Below are 16,286 nucleotides of genomic sequence, written 5' to 3' on the forward strand. Positions count from 1 at the left end.
AAAAGCTGAGCAGCGGCACATCTGTAATAACACTAAAGACCTGGAACAACTTAGCAACTTAAGCTTCACTGTAGCGTGAATGAGATGATGCGGGATGTGTGCGAGTGCCTCACCATCTCCTATGATGCCCAGTATAGCCAGATCAACGAGACGTTTCCAGTAGGAGCCTTTCTGCAGGGCGATGCCATAACCTGTGGTGGCAAAGATGTAACCGCTGCCGATGGTAACCAGCTTACAGCCGTCATCTCTGCCGGCCATGTAGTTCAACACCGCAGCATCGTAGATGAAAGCATCCAGCTTTCTGTAAGAGAAGCACATGTTCTGGATTTACTATTAAGCCCGGTGCTCATGAGATGATTAATAGGAAAATATAGAAGACACACATTTAACATAGCATATTATAAACATATTATATAATATATTTCTGCTACACAAATTTAGGTTTATTACTTCTCACTTTTCTGAAATCCTAAATATTTTTACCTTTTCTTTTTACCAAAAAACTATTCAGCTGAAACATTACTGATAGAAACAGAAACATGCGACGAGAACATTTTGAGAAATAAGCTTACTTATTACTTTACTTTCTTGTCGAATAACGGACCGAAAATTGCCTATTCAGTCCAATAAGAACTGCTCGACTGGTGCATACGCCACAAAAGTTTCTAGCTTCTGGGTTTACTTCTGGGGGTATGGGGCCCACTGAATACGCCCAGTAGTGTTTCTCCCGCTGGCCCCGCCCACGAGTTCCTGCTTAGCCCGTAGACTTTACATTGTGATGACGTGACAGATTTTTAAATCACTTTTTTTGGCTTGAGGAAAGTTCTACAAAAAAAAAACTCCATGGATCAAAGATTCACAATAGAAAGAGTCATAATTAACCTTGTTTGCAATTCAAGATGTCTTGTCAACAGTTTTACAGATGTCTCTTTTACATTGGTGGTTTATGGGGAAAATGCTTTTTGGGCCGCAGGGGGATTTTTGGCTGCAATACTGTGAGTGGCCACTGGGAAAAACTGGCTGCAAGGCAGCGCCGTATCCAGCTCTTATGATACATCCATGATGGGGCTACAGCCAACTTCCTGTAGTCTTCTTAACACAGTGAGGTTGCCAGGCAACCAGGGGAAACTCCAGCAATTTACTGCACCCAGCCAAGAAATAGTCCTGCACATAATCCCCTGATGAACTACAAATTGTAATTTTTACACTCTGATTTTTGTATGGATTTAGATTAAACAAACAAGACATAACGTGTTGAGTTGTCAGCTTAAGAGGTGGTAGGCAGATTTTTTTTACTTTTGGACAGAGCCAGCCTTGCTGCTTCCTCCTGTTTCCAGTCTTTATGCTAAGATAACTAGCTGCTGTGCTGTAACTTCCTATTAATCATGCAGACGTGAGAGTGGTATGAATCTTCTCATCTAACTCTCGGTAAGAAAGTGATTAAGCACTTCCAAAAATGTCAAAATATTTTAAGTAGTGGCTCCCAAGAGGTGTGAAGTTAAATTGGAGGGGTCACACGATTATTATAGAAATAAGAAAAATAATATTTCTGTTAAAAAAATGACTGTACACTATCATCAGGCTTCAGCAGTGAAGACCTCAACACTACTGAGTCTTCACTGCCAAATAGTGACTGTAACAATGTTCCTCTGATCCACGAACAAACCAGATGGATTACCCACAAGGCTTTTTTTTCTTGGAGCTATAATTTCTCACGCAAATCAGATTTGGACTCAGGCAGTGACTGAGAGTATTCTCCAGTGTGCATGCTGGTACAGTAAATGTTCACGTCCACGAGGATGCCTTTGTTCGCAGTGAGCCACACTCTTTACTTGCAGGTTTTGTCATTATTCTGACATGACAGGTTGAATTCAAACTAAAGGGCCACAATTTATATCTGACGCAACAATCCCCCTTTGTGGGCCCGATATGTCTAAGCTCAGCAAAAACAGAAGTTTGATGTATGACTGTTAACCAAACACAATGTAACCTGGAGCCAATATCACCAGCCTTTATAACAGCAGAACCTTGTTTTTAACTTCAAAAAAGCATAAAAGTGTCTTTATATAACACAATGAATAGAGCATAGTGTTAATAAATCCCCCCTGGGGCCCTCCATGTTAAATATGTATGCATAAATATAAAGCTCTCTGAATTTAACTATTCACCAAAGGGCATATGTTAAATGAAAACATGGAGTAGCTGTTGTTGCTATAGTTGGATTTTTTTTCTGTGCATAGAATTTCAGACTAATATTCTTTCATTTAAGTGTACACAGCATTTGAGAACAATATAAATCCATTAAAAAAATATGGAGCATTTTAAATATGTATTTTGTGTTACGGCCTATCTTATGACTTGAGTGAGATTTCGACTAGAATTCCAAAGCGTTTATATTTTATGCCGTCTGAACGACTAGTTTTCCTGAAGAATTCAATTAAACACTGATGACTCTGCTGAACACATTCATTATAAAGTTTTGATGTTGTAAAAACAAAACATATTATATGAGAAACAAACCTTATCTATTTGATATGCAGTATCAATAAAGTAATTGCAGAAAGGAAATAGCAAAAAGTAAAATTATGTTTGGAGAAAATACCCCAAAGATCAAAGCACACAAAATTAATGAACACTGCAGTCATCCTTGCATTAGTGTGTTTAGGAAGGAGAATAAAGGTAGCGAACTCCAGAACAAATTACACTCTCCCTGTTTTGGCAGCTCCAGTAGCAACAAGACTCCATAATGAGCACGTACAGACGGCATCTGCATTTTACCGTTAGTGACAGAAACACTCAGTAAAGTTACAGTACTGCAGCATTATACCATGAGCTGCTGCTGCTAGGCCCCGTGGGGCTGGGATTGTGTGATGAAATGTCTTTTTTTTTTGTTTGTTTTCACACGTTCTTAAGCATATATGCTGTCTGCAAACAGAATTATCCTCTCAGGTATAATAAATCTCAACTTGATGTGAGTTGGCTTGACAAGTTTACAGTACCCAGTCTTGAGGCTGACCAGCGCATCCTGGACTCCACTCTGATGGTATTTGGTCATGTACTGATGCATATCTGGATAGTTCTTCCTGATGTTGCGCTCTGTGCTGCCGTTGGGAACCGTCCCAAAGCGAAAAGGAGGGGAATACGAGTATGGACTCTGGAACTGGAGGGAGAGAGAAAGGGCAAGGCAGAGCGAGACAGATTGTTTAAAAAGGGTAGTGACAGGAGCACAAAAAAAAAAAGGAAAACAGAGGTTCAAAGACAAAGAGAAGAAGGAGTGAGAGACGGTGGGAGGAAAAAAGACAAAGTGGAAAAGACAAAGAGGAAGTGAAGAAAGGGAGGCAAAGCGAGAGAGGGAGAAAAAGAGTGAAAATGAAGGGGAGACAAAGGCAGAGGAGAGAGGAGGATGATTGGAGAGTGACAAGAAGAGACAGAGGAGATAGGAGGAGGGAGAAACAGTGAACTGGACTCATCAGTCATCATCATTGTGTGTCCAGTCTAGCGTAAGACTGGCTGAGGTTCTGCTGACACTGCCAGGCTCTGCGAACCACACACACATACACACACACACATCCAAATACAAACACACACACACACGTCTTTGATCTGTGCAGCCTGTGTGTGTGTGCGCCCCTGGGTCTGCTGTGCTGGCAGTGTTAGTGTGGTGACAGCTACGGCCAGAGGGTTTAGGCTGTTGAAGCCCAAGGGCGCTCCCTGGAGAGTCCTGTCTGGCCGCAGGGCTGGCATCCATTACAAGAGCAACCCTGACTGTGAATGCGTTTAGTTTCTTCTGTGTGTGTGTGGGTGTTTCTGCGTGTCCATATATGTGTAATCCCACCTTCTTGTCAGACAATCCAGTGACTTGGTCCACAAACTCCTCCTGGATCATGAAGGCAGCCAGGTTGGCAGTATAGGAGGCCAGGAAGATCACGGCAAAGAAGGCCCACACTGATACGATGAACTTACTGGTGGTTCCCTTTGGGTTCTGCACCGGTACAGAGTTGTTGAACACCAGACCCCACAGCAGCCAGATGGCCTTACCGATGGTGAAGGATGGACCATGTGGGTCTGAGAGAGAGAGAGAGAGAGAGAGAGAGAGAGAGAGAGAGAGAGAGAGAGAGAGGCAGGGGAGCAGAAAAAAAGCAGTAAAAAATGATGTGCTGGAGAAAAAAAAAACCTGGAGGGCAAGTACAGTGGTAACCTTATATCTCACATTTTCAGCTAAAGGTCTGATGCATATTATGGAGTAAAAAAACAGGCAGCCACGTAATAATTTACATTATAATACATGTTGTTTTTTTTCCTGCTGCCTGCTGTACTGTTACCTACTAGCAGCTGAATGCTAGAAAGCTGAAAAGTGACAATTACAAGTTTTGCAAATTATCATACATCATTCCAAAAAAGTTCAAAAAAGCCTTATGACGCAGTTGTGATGCATTTGTTATTAAACTGGCACTGTAACATGTAACTGGACATAATGTGAAGAGGGAGGAAAAAAAAGGATAATTAACTTTATAGGAGGATAACTGAATGATACTGAGGAACGTGACCCTATTATTTACTTAAATATATATACATTTATATACATCTTTAGCCCACATCACAAATTTTGAGACGTTCATTGTGAAGATCAAACTATAAAATACAATGCTGCTGGTAACTGAGAGCATTGTAGCAAGTAAATCACTGTCCACAGACTGCTCTGGTTCTCCAACTGAATCTAAAATGATGTGTTTCAGGCTTATGTTTGATAGTGAAAAAGAACAAAAAAAAAAGTGAGATTTCGGGTTGTTACTGTGAGACATTTGTGGCTGAAATGCACCACGAACAGCAAGTCAGGCTGTTTATTTCAGGCTGTGCCATGATTGTCTAGGTACATTGCTGCAACTGCAAGAAAAAAAAAGCACTACAAGTTGAAGTGAACTCTAAATGGGATTCAATAATGTGTGACGCTTGTGGCTTGTAATGCATTTTAGCTGCAAATGTCTGCACTCAGGGTAAAACCATGAGGTAACTATTAAAGGAATAGTTCAACATCTTGAGAAATACTCTTATTTGCTTTCCTGCCGAGTGTTAGATGAGAAAATTCCACTCTCATGTCTGTACAGTAAATATGAAGCAACAGCCAGCAGCCGGTTAGCTAAATTTAACTTAGACTGGAAGACTGGAAACAGGGGGAAACAGCTAGCTTGGTTGGTTGAATGGCAATCTCACAGTGACGACAGAACTCCAGAAAGTTGCTGCTCCCGGCTAAGAAACAGTCCAGCACATAACCCCCCATAACACTGTAACAAGACGTTTTTACACTTTGGTTTTTGTACGGATTAAACAAGTGAGATATAACATGTTAATTAGTGAGCTAGAGGTGCTGGAGGGCACATTTTGTTATGTATGGAAAGATCCAGGCCAGCGGTTTCCTGCTGTTTCCAGTCTTTATGCTAAGCTAAGCCACTCCTGGATCCAGCTTCATATTTGCCATACAGATACAAGGGTGATATCAATCTTCTCATCTACTTCTCAGTGAGAAAGCAAATATGAATATTTCTCAAAATCTGAATTAATGAGATAATTATCTCAGAATTCGGAGAAAAGTTTTTATGAAAAAAAAAATCTGCTCTGCTTTTCTGAATTAATGACATACTTCAAAATCCTGACTGAGATAATTATCTCATTAATTCAGAAAAACTATCTTAAGTAAATGCATTACGCTTCTGTAAGAATTCAGTCAGTGTGTAAGATTAAAAAATAGCTAATTAAACTTTGGATTTATTGAACTGTGTTCAGATGCACTTAAAGGGAAATCAAAGAAAAACGTAATTCACTAGCACTAGCTATATCTGGACTGGGTTTCATCTCATTTAAACGTTAAATTAAGCTAAAAATCTAAGCTAAAATTTCTGCTTTATTCGACAGTGACAGTATAGAGAGACGGGGGGACGGGGAGAGAGCGGGGATGGCATGCGACGGGGGGTGTGGGTCAGGATTGAACCTGTGCTGCCGCGGTAATGATACTCTATACAGTGAGCTGCCGGAGCGCCCCAAGGTTCAGCTTTTTGATGATGCCTCAGATTGCAGTTTTGGCGAGTAGCTTTGGGAGAGAATTGTTAATGCTCTCCAACATTAACTGAACTGTCCAAAGTTGGAGTTATAATAGGTCACCTCTTTTGCTTCTGGGGAAGCTTGTATTTGTGCTTCTTGCTCTGGGGCGAGACGATTGTTGTGATGTTCCTGACTGTGTGTGTGTGTATGTGTGTTCGTGTGTGTGTATATGTGTGTAAGCCTACCTTTGCCTTGGGCCAAGTTGCGGTTGAAACCCAGCGGGCTGACAAACTCAAAGAGGAAGACGGCGATGGCTGTGACAATGAGCAGCATCACAAACATCATCACCCAAACTGATGCACTGAAGGGCTCTGAGAGGAGAGAGAGAGAGAGAGAGAGAAAGTTAAAGAGAAATCAAGTACATGAGACAGAGAGACACTGTGAATGGGGAGAAAGAGGATACAGACTCTGAGAAATAAAGAGGGGGAAGCAAAAAAGCGAACGGGGATGAGGGGGAGATAAAGTGAGGAAAACATAATAGGGAAGACACAGAGAGGGGAGGAAGAGAGACAGGCGGAGTGGGAAAGAAGTGAGGGAGGGATGGACGAAGAGGGAGAGTTAGTCACAGAGAGTTTGACGGAGCACATTTCCATATTTCTCATTATTCCCTTGGATGAGAGCTGAGAGAGGGAGAGGCCTGGGGCGTGGGAGATGGTAGAGGAAGGGGGGAGAGAGAGAAAGAGAGGGAGAGAGAAGGAGGGTGAGAGAGGGAGAAGAATCAAACTCTGAGCGATCTGATGAGCCCTGCTGTGGGCATGTGTATGTGATCTACTTGTGTATGATCTGTGCATGGGTGTGTGTGTGTGAGAGAGTGAGTCGGCATGTGTTTGGTGCGTAGCAGGGCAGGAGTTCAGAGAGCGGGATGAGTGCCAGAGACGCTGAACCCAGACAAATTGTATGTGTGTGCGTGTGTCACTGTATGTGTAAGTATGTGACTGCCAGGGTTAGCCAACCTTGAGAGATTGTGCGCTGAGGTGCCTCTAATATGAGTGCGAGAGATACTGAACCGTCACTGATACCCAGGCCCAGGCTCAACACACACACCCGCTCACATGCACACATACAGTGCGCCTTCATATAAAAAACGCACACAAAGCATTCACCCCTTAACATACATACGGCCAAAGCACATTCATTCTCCTCACATCCTAGATTCAATACACAAACGTCCTAATATATTCGTGCAGTATCACACACACTTTTTTTTTTTTTTAAACACACACGCATAGTGACACATGGCTTGATACACAGGGACCAACACACGCATGGTACAATACATCCCCTCGCTTCCTGCCTCGCTCCAATGACAATACAAGACATTAGGCAAGCACAGAGGAGCGCTTCAGTTTCTAGTCAGCTGAACAACTGGAGGAGAGGAGAGAAGAAGAGAAGAGAGGAGAGGAGGCGAGTATCAAGAATGCTTTGTCTGAGCTGACTTTTCAAAAACAGCTGGCACGCTCCACTTCCTCTGCTCTGGTAGAAATATTAATGTGCTTAGGGTGTTGAGGCCCAGATAAAGTCAGAGTACAAGTGGAATTTGGCCAGCATATACTGTCTGAATAAAATATTCCATTTTATGTGTGGGGTTTTGCCAACATGTAAGCACCTCCCTTTTTCTGCCCCCACTAGTCAGCTCACTGGGGGACAGACGCAGAAAAAGAAAAAAGGAAAAAAAAAAGGAAATTAGTGTTTGAGGAGGACAAAAAGGAAGAGTATGATAAATTTACCGAGGAAGGCAGAAGGAGAGACGGTCCCATTGCTACGTGAGACCATGACGCTGATTCCAGTCTCCACGAAGGGCACGGAGAAGTCAATGACCTCTGACCTCTCCTCATTGATGGTCAATGAACCAACTGCCATCACTGCCTTCTTATACACCACCTGGCAGACAGAGAGAACAATGGTTACATTGTACATGACTCACTACCTACAGTGACGGAAATAAATACAGTGAGCTCTGTAAATATTTGGACAAGATCATACGATTCGTCTTTATTGTCGAAATATCACAATAACTGAGGGTATAACGCACAATGTCAGCTATAGTTTGAGGGCAATTTCAGCCATATCAGATGAAAAAGTAAAGATTCAGCTGTCTTTTTCATAGTGCCACCGATTCTGTGTGTCTGAATGTAGTCTGACAGACAGAGATTCAGCTCATAAAGATGTCATTTTTAGTATGTAGTAAAATGTTATTTTTTTCTGATTTTACTGTCCAAAGGCTTCTAGCGGTCTGTTCACATCAACATTACCACAATCTCTGGATCATATTGTCAGGTTCTATTATCAGACGTTTTACGTTTCTATTTCACCCTTCACTGTGACAGCACTTTAATTCAATACATGATTGAATAAATAATTTCCAGAAAAGATAAGTGGCAGCAATCAAGGGGTATGCTACTCCTGTTGAAGAGCTTCTTGACTTGAATTTATTACACTATACCAAATACAAGTTGGTACATAATTTAAAAGCCTATTCAGTTGTATTTTTTGCCATAAAAACTACAGGTATAATCAGGTATGAAATTGTAGGATGTGAGCATTTTTGTGACGGTGAATAGCTGATTATAGATAGACATATGAATAGATATAACCAGATTACAAACTCCCAGAACTTTAATATCTTAGATTACTTGCAGTGTAACGTTGGTATGTGTATCAAAAGAACTATCAATCAATTTAAAAGAGATGACAACATCCATTCCTGTATTTTGAAGTTTGGTGGTGGGACAAAATTTGGATCACTGATTGTGGCTTTAAAGGATAAATCTGGTGATATTCTTTAATTTTCTTATTGTCAACAAACCCCACAAAAAAAACAACAATGAATTTATCCTACTAAGCAAGTAGTCCCTGTGTAGCCAAGCCCTGATCTAGCTTAGTCCTCTGTGCCATAGACCTCTGTTGTCCAAAAACTACTTAAACCTATGGATGAGCTGCACAGTTGCACTGGGTTACATGTTCCGTCATTACCATGAACATGGGAACTGTGGCTTATTTTGAGTCAATCCCACATAATCCATCCTGATGATGTGAATACTCAGTGGTTCACCAAATGTGTGTTAATCTGAGTCCCAAAATAGGTATAAAAACAGTCCCAAACAAAGGCACCATTTACTCCTGTTTGAGTAACATTTGCTAAAAAAAATTCAATGCCCAAAAGATTCAGGAAATTATGTATGTAGCTTTAAAAAAAAAAAAAATCCTCATTAGGAACCAATGGGCTTGAGGCTGAGAGCCACTTGCAGGGTAGGAAAGTTGCAAAGTATTGCGAATCAACCTAATGCATTTTTTTTTTATTGGATTTACATTTGCATTTATTCATTTGACAGATGTATTTATCCAAAGTGATGTACAAATGAGGTACAATCCAAGCCACAGTAGCTCAAGGAGAAGCCTTCGAGGATAAGTGCCTCAACACTCAGTTCCACATTCCTCGTGTACCACAAGGCTGCAGGTACATGAAGTGACACATAAGTGTGCAGAAAAACGACCTTTTTCTTGTGAGAGGGACAGAGAAAGATCGCGAGATAGAGAGAAAGAGAACATTAAGTGAGTAGGTACTATCAGAGGAGGTTTCCAAGCAATATTTGTTGACAATATGAGAAATATACTGCACAATAACACCAGCTTTATCCTTTAATCTTTACATTTAACAATAAGATTTCAACAGTAGGAGACAGACCAATATGGTAGTGTAGTGGGATATGTAGGTATTATGTAGGTATTACCTCTCCAACCATGCCGTTCCACACGTTGTTGATCTTCTTGCCGTGTTTTCCATTGGTGACCAAATAGAGGTCGTAAGTAAACTTGACGTTCCTGGCTATCTTCTTCAGAATGTCAATGCAGAAACCTTTGCAGCACTGCTTGATGTACGAACCTCCTGATGTGCTGTTACTGCAACACACACACACACACACATATGTGCAAAAACAATGAGGTCATATTTTTTTATATCAGAGCACATTTCAGTGTTATACAGTGAGTTTGTTGACTGTAACAGTAACTGTACTTTAGCTGCCTGCTCACTTCACATCTGGTGGTTCCATCAAACTGTAAAACTAGAATTATGACAGTGCAGAGTAATACATAAATACTGCTGAAGGGCAGATAACGCTTGTAGAGTGTATGTGTGTGTGTTTCTCTTAGTGCCAGCTAACCAAACCAGATGAAAACACAGGGGTACTGAGCAGATGCTGCCGGGCTTTAAATAGAGCTAGGCTCTGTAGAACAACCAACCCACATGATTAAAATATCAGCTGTCCTTTCCTGCGTCTCTGTCCTCACTCTTCTAGTCTGTCCCTTTCTCCCTTCCTCATCACTGTTCCTCTCTTCCTGTCCATGAGGAGGTACTTCTCCGAAACCCACAGTATACCTACACACTCTGCAGCCTCTCAGACAGGACGCGCAGGATGAAAACGGATGTTTAAGTAAACTTTTCTGACAGCCCTCCCCAAGGACCTCGGAGCAGTGAACTAAACTGAATTACTGGATCAAATGATTCTCATAATCTATTAAAAGGTATCAGCATTTTCAAAAGCATTTCCATAAAAAGTTAATTCCGTTCCCATGTCAGCCATCTTTGATGTAGCCTATATGGATTGGAACAATAACTCTGTGACCTTTTCACTTGCCATTTTAGCTGACTTCAATTCAAGAGAAAGTTTATAAAGAACTGAGGGATTCACATACCGAGAACACAGAGAACGACTGTCAAAGAACTGAAACATCAAAGGATTAAAAGATTTTTCAACAGCAGTCAACTGTATTGTGGCGCAGCACAATGGTGTGTGTATGTATCTGCGTGTGAATGTGTGCGTGTGTGTGTGTGTGTGTGAGAGAGAGAGAGAGGGTGCATAGTATACTATACATACAGTATGTGTGTGTGAGTCTGTGTGTGTACAGTATGTGCCCCAGGTGTTCTAAAGCACACAAACTGTATACATTAGCTCTCCCCAGCTGAGCCCTCTCTGTGTCCTTATGTCACTATGTAAACACACACATATTTACACATAAGCGCACACACACACACACACACACACACACACACACACGCAGAGCGACAACAACGGACTCCCCGAGGTACACATATAGTACATCTGTTTGATTTACATCATACTTTTATAACAACAAACACACACAAATAAGATGGAAGTAGTGACTGAGAAAATGTAGCACTTATGGATGGTTGGATGTATGTAGGCGTGTATGGACACATGGATGGCTGGACACACAAACAGCAAATGTAACATAATCGCTTTGCATAAAGGTTGAGAAATCTCGGGTCAGGTCACAAGTTAAACTCTCCATGCATGGTGATTCAGCCATCTAATTGTCCGTGCCTACAGTGATGCATTGTCATGACATGTATCAGAAACTCGGTTGTTGTGTTGTATCTCTTCTCTTTATGTCTCCTGTCTGTCTTCTCAAGCCCTTCTGACAGAAAAGTGAGGATTCTGTTTCTTAAAAAAATGAATACATCTTCAAAGAGAGTAATTACAGTTGATGTTTTTGCACTTTTTTTGTGGCTCGCAATGACTATCCTGTCCTACCTTATCCGATTCCATCTTATACTAATGATAATCCAGAACAATTTTGATTATTTTCTATTGTCTGGTTGAAATTATGATGTTTATTGAAATTATGGCAGTAATGCTGTCAGTCACAAGTACAATAATTGAGAAAAGATGGATTTTTGTTGTGCTTTTATCCAGTTATAAACCAAAAATACTGAGACAGTGTCAAATCAACCTTCTGAAATTGTAATTAGTGTTTACTCTGAACTAGCCGTATACACACAAGCTCGGTAAATTGTAGAAATTAACGGAGAGAAAAAAACCTGCTTTGTCTTGTCACGCAGGGGACTTTATTGAAGCGTCCATATCGAGCGGATAATTGGAGCAAAACACTAAGATGTCAAAGAATCCGAAGGGAAGTTTCTCTGAGAGAGTTTGAAAACTTACTTTCACTTTCTTACTTTCTGACTATTTGAAAAATATGTCTGCATTGTTTAGACAGGCCTGCAACATATTTCAGCCACTACAAAAATGCCTTTAAAGCTTTTTCAAAGGGAAAAGTCCATTGTATTATTTGACGTGTTGATGATGAAAGGAAGGCACTACAGCTTCCTTTTGGGCTGATTTATAAAAGTTTACCTTACCAGTCAAAAGTTTGGACACAGCTTCCCATTCACTTCAATGAGTGTGTCTAAACCTTTGACTGGTAATGTACATCATACATGTAGAAACACACTGAACTGAAATCTTAAAGTATATATGATGTGCCAAAAATCGCAATCAAAAAGTGAAATTATTGAGTAAGTTACATGCCTTGAATCTATATAAATGCTTAATTTGTGGCACAGTGAATTAATATGAAATTTAGTTTAATTGTGATATGAATTCATATTTGTAATTATGTTTTAAGATATTCAGGTCACTGCTATTGTTGCAATAGAGAAAGTGAAATAAGTAAAATGAGAGGCATGAAGAAAAAAATATGCATAAAAAAATACACCTATCATAGCACAACAAAATAAATATGAATTTGTGAAATGTTTCCATTCCATTAGCTGATGCTCTTATCAAGAGCGGCTTACCGTGCTGATAACAGATAACAAAATATTCCCAGGATCGTAAAGCGATCATGTCAGATAAACCATGCTAAAAATAAAAGATAAATCTAAGTAAACAGGTACAAGGGACTTGTTTAGTGTACAATGGGGATATGGGGAATGGGGATATTCAGGGGAGAGAGTTTTCAGCTTACAAAAAAAAGTAGGGACTAATTCTGCTGTCCTGCCTGGAGTAGGAAGGACATTTCACTATTTGGGAGCAGTAGAAAGAGGAGTCAAGGCCAGGTGAAATGATGACGTGCCTGCCGCAGGGAGTTGAGAGCTAAGTGGCCGATTGTAGCGCAGGACAGAGCACAGGCTGGCGTTTACAGCTAGACCATAGCCTGCAGATATGGGTGTGCGACTCCCTCAGGAGCCTCGAACGCCAAGATCAGAATTTTGAATTTGATGTGAGCAGCCACCGGCAGCCAGAGGGGAGGGAGCGTGGGGAGATAGAGCGTGGGGGCGGGGGGGTGGTGGGTGACAAAGGAGAGCTGGCTTGGTGGGAGTCAGAGTAGACCAGAGATGACAAAGGTTGGGCAGCATCCCACATGAAACATATTTTTATTCTCAGTCTCCAGGTACAGTTCAGGCTGCAGTTTTTTATTTATTTATTTATTTACTGGTTTGTTTCAAGGTCCCATATTGTAGGAAGGGATTCTCCCTTTCTCTTTTGATTATAAAGCAGGTCTAGGTGCTACATAAATACTGTGAAAGTATCAAAATGCTCAGTCCACAGAAAAATGCACACAATCCATATTCAGAAGATATGCTTTTAAACGAGCCATTTGGACTTTCATAAGTTTGTGATGTCACAACTATACGCTCAGCGTTTGCCTGGAAGGGGACCCCCCACCCCTCCTGAAAGAAACAAAATATGTTTATTTATGTTATTTACCTAATTTATGTACTTGTTTCATTTATCAGTGTGGGAATCTCGACTGCGTTTTGCTGTCATTTATGGTCGTGCTAGTTTCTCTCCTCTCCTCTGCTCCCTGTGTCTCACCGTGGGCGGGGCTTAGCGCCTACACACACACAGAGCGGAGCGGAGGAGAGACAGACAGCGGAGAAAATGCTGCACAGTTGTGGGATGTCAGGAAGCAAATTTGTCATTGCACAGCCTTCTAAAGGTTGGATAATATTATCCTCAGCGGTGGACATCACAATTTACAGGTGAGTTTTACCCACAGCCCTGGTTTTACCTACAGTAGCTACTGTAGGCTACAATCCATTACCTTTAGTTGGCCTGGGCATGTGTCACTCAGAAAACAGCCAATGGAGCCAAGAGAATTGAGCAGACACAAAACAGCCTGTTCTTGCTAGAGCACCAGAGAGAAGTTTGAGAGAGATGTAAAGCTATATTGAGATGGTTTTTGGTACTTAAAACCACAAAAATATCTTCTTATGGATATCAAAACTTCAAATAAAACACCGGAAAAGTGTAAAAATATAGGACCCTTAACAGTGCATATTCATAGACATTACTGTAACATGCCAGATATAACTAAAAGGCTAGTTTTCATCTGTTGCGGCCAAATTTTAATTTTTTGATGTTTAAAGACAGTATGTACTACAGAGTAAAATAATAAGCAGCATTACTACATGTTACATCTAAAACAACACATGCAACACACTGAATTACTGGCACAATCAAACAAATACCACAATGGACGATGCAATTACAGTGGTGGCAGAAACAAAAATCAAGTACACTGACAGATTGACATTAGCAAGCTTACAGCAACAGAGAGTAATTCATTTTTAATGCTGACAGAACTGATTATCCATAAATCAAATGAGAACTACTTAGCTGGTACGTGATAAGCTCTCTGACAGAAGTTGGGATAGAGTTTTATTCTTGTACAACGCTGACAAAGAACACAAAATAATAAGTAATGTGTTGGGAAATCACTGAAACATCTTGGCTGCCTCAGTTGGCAGGTACAGTAGTTACATGTGTATCTGAAATTTGACTGCCATACAAATTATTTTCACTCAAGCCTTAAAGGAGAAGTTGAAGTCAGCACCTATAACACTTTGGGCTGCACAGGAGGTGTTTTTCTTTGTGAAAAATATACATACTGTACATTTCGACCATATTGTAACATGGACAATGTTGGAGTCCAGTAACAACTTGTGTTTCACTACTACCATGTGCACACAGTGCCAGCAACATCCATTTGGATTTCAGTCTGAAGGACTTACAGGTGGTGAGTCATTATTATATAAAGTAAAATGAGTGGGTCCAGTATAGATGTTTGTCAGACAAAGTGGAAATGCATGATTGATTATTATGCTCTCAGACAGATTGAGACCTATTTTAGAGGTGTGATTCTATTAATTTAGGAAAATCTGAAGAAATACAAGTAGATAGATTGGACAGGGCAACTTATTGACAATGTCTATATTTACATCAACCTACATATACTGTATACTATCCGCTGTATACACATAAGTCACTTATTACATTTCACAGTAGATTTTATGATATTTTTTTCACCTACTTGCCTGTGCACAATAGCTATATTTATATGTCTGCTTATCTCTGTCTAGCTTGTTGTTTTAGGTTTATGTCTTCTGTGTTAAAAGCCACTGGAAACCAGAGTCAAATTGGATGCCTCACCCTCTTTAACACCTCCAGTTCAGGGAGTGTGAGCCTTTTCTTAGTGATTTTGTGTGACTTTCAAATGGTTCTTGAGCAGTGGGTAGGTGCTGTGTATGTGTGTACTAACACATTGAGGGTGTAGCTACTTACTCTTTGACATGTTTGCGGCAGGGCACAGAGTTTCTCATGCAGGTGCCAGTAAGGATGTCCACATTGTCGACAATAACAAAAGGTTTCTCCTCCAGAGTGACGATCGAGAGATGGTTTTCATCAGCATCCTCATCTCCGTAGGAGTTATATCTCGGCCACACAGGGAACATCAATGACAACGTCCCGTTCTCCCAGCGGCCCATCTGTATGAGCACAAGAACACAAAATCAGCAACACCGATCTTAATTAATGTGTTTTGACTTTTTAATTTCCTTGATCGTCGGCAAAAATGCTGTGTTCATTTGTTACCTTCTCCCACTTCCTTTCACTATTCAGGACGATGACAACCAATTTGGGGTTGGCCTGGTAACCATCTGGAGTAAAGGATAAGTCTCTGCCCTCATTCCACACATGCATCATGTGTCTGATAAACATGGGAGAAAAAGAGAGGGGAAGGAAGCTGTTATTTTCTCTTGTTTTGCATGTGTTAAGAGTGTTTGTGCACAAGAGCAGATAAGTTTGAAATAACAAGTTAAGCACTCTGTAATCACTGCAAGAGTATCCTCTTCAAATCAATGCTGCGTTCACCCACTGTGTGTGCACACACGGCTGAGTGTCTTTATGTGTGTGTGCATCTATTTGTGTGTAGGAGGGGGAAGAGTCAGAGGCCACATATCTCTCCCATCAACATTCTGCATTGATTTCTCCACAGATATACGCCTGAAAGACAAGCCACTGGTGCAACAAGAATGCCCTCACTCTCTTACTCACTACAGTTATCCTGCATACACAAACAGATCCTTCGCTGAAACATTTACA

General features: G+C 40.9%; 1 protein-coding gene across 1 annotated transcript in view; it reads right to left on the reverse strand.

Moving 5' to 3' along the window:
* grin2ab (glutamate receptor, ionotropic, N-methyl D-aspartate 2A, b) overlaps positions 1-16,286 on the reverse strand; it is a 92,954-nt gene that overhangs the window by 9,565 nt on the left and 67,103 nt on the right. Inside the window, exons 9-16 of the mRNA XM_067585171.1 lie at positions 15,777-15,891; positions 15,468-15,670; positions 9,828-9,996; positions 7,824-7,977; positions 6,282-6,407; positions 3,836-4,065; positions 3,000-3,160; positions 114-301 (exon numbers count right to left, since the gene is read on the reverse strand). Coding sequence (XP_067441272.1) covers positions 114-301; positions 3,000-3,160; positions 3,836-4,065; positions 6,282-6,407; positions 7,824-7,977; positions 9,828-9,996; positions 15,468-15,670; positions 15,777-15,891 — 1,346 coding nt within the window. The remainder of the gene's footprint in view (positions 1-113; positions 302-2,999; positions 3,161-3,835; positions 4,066-6,281; positions 6,408-7,823; positions 7,978-9,827; positions 9,997-15,467; positions 15,671-15,776; positions 15,892-16,286) is intronic.

The sequence above is a fragment of the Thunnus thynnus genome, chromosome 3 (assembly GCF_963924715.1).
Source record: "Thunnus thynnus chromosome 3, fThuThy2.1, whole genome shotgun sequence".
NCBI classification, from domain to species: domain Eukaryota; kingdom Metazoa; phylum Chordata; class Actinopteri; order Scombriformes; family Scombridae; genus Thunnus; species Thunnus thynnus.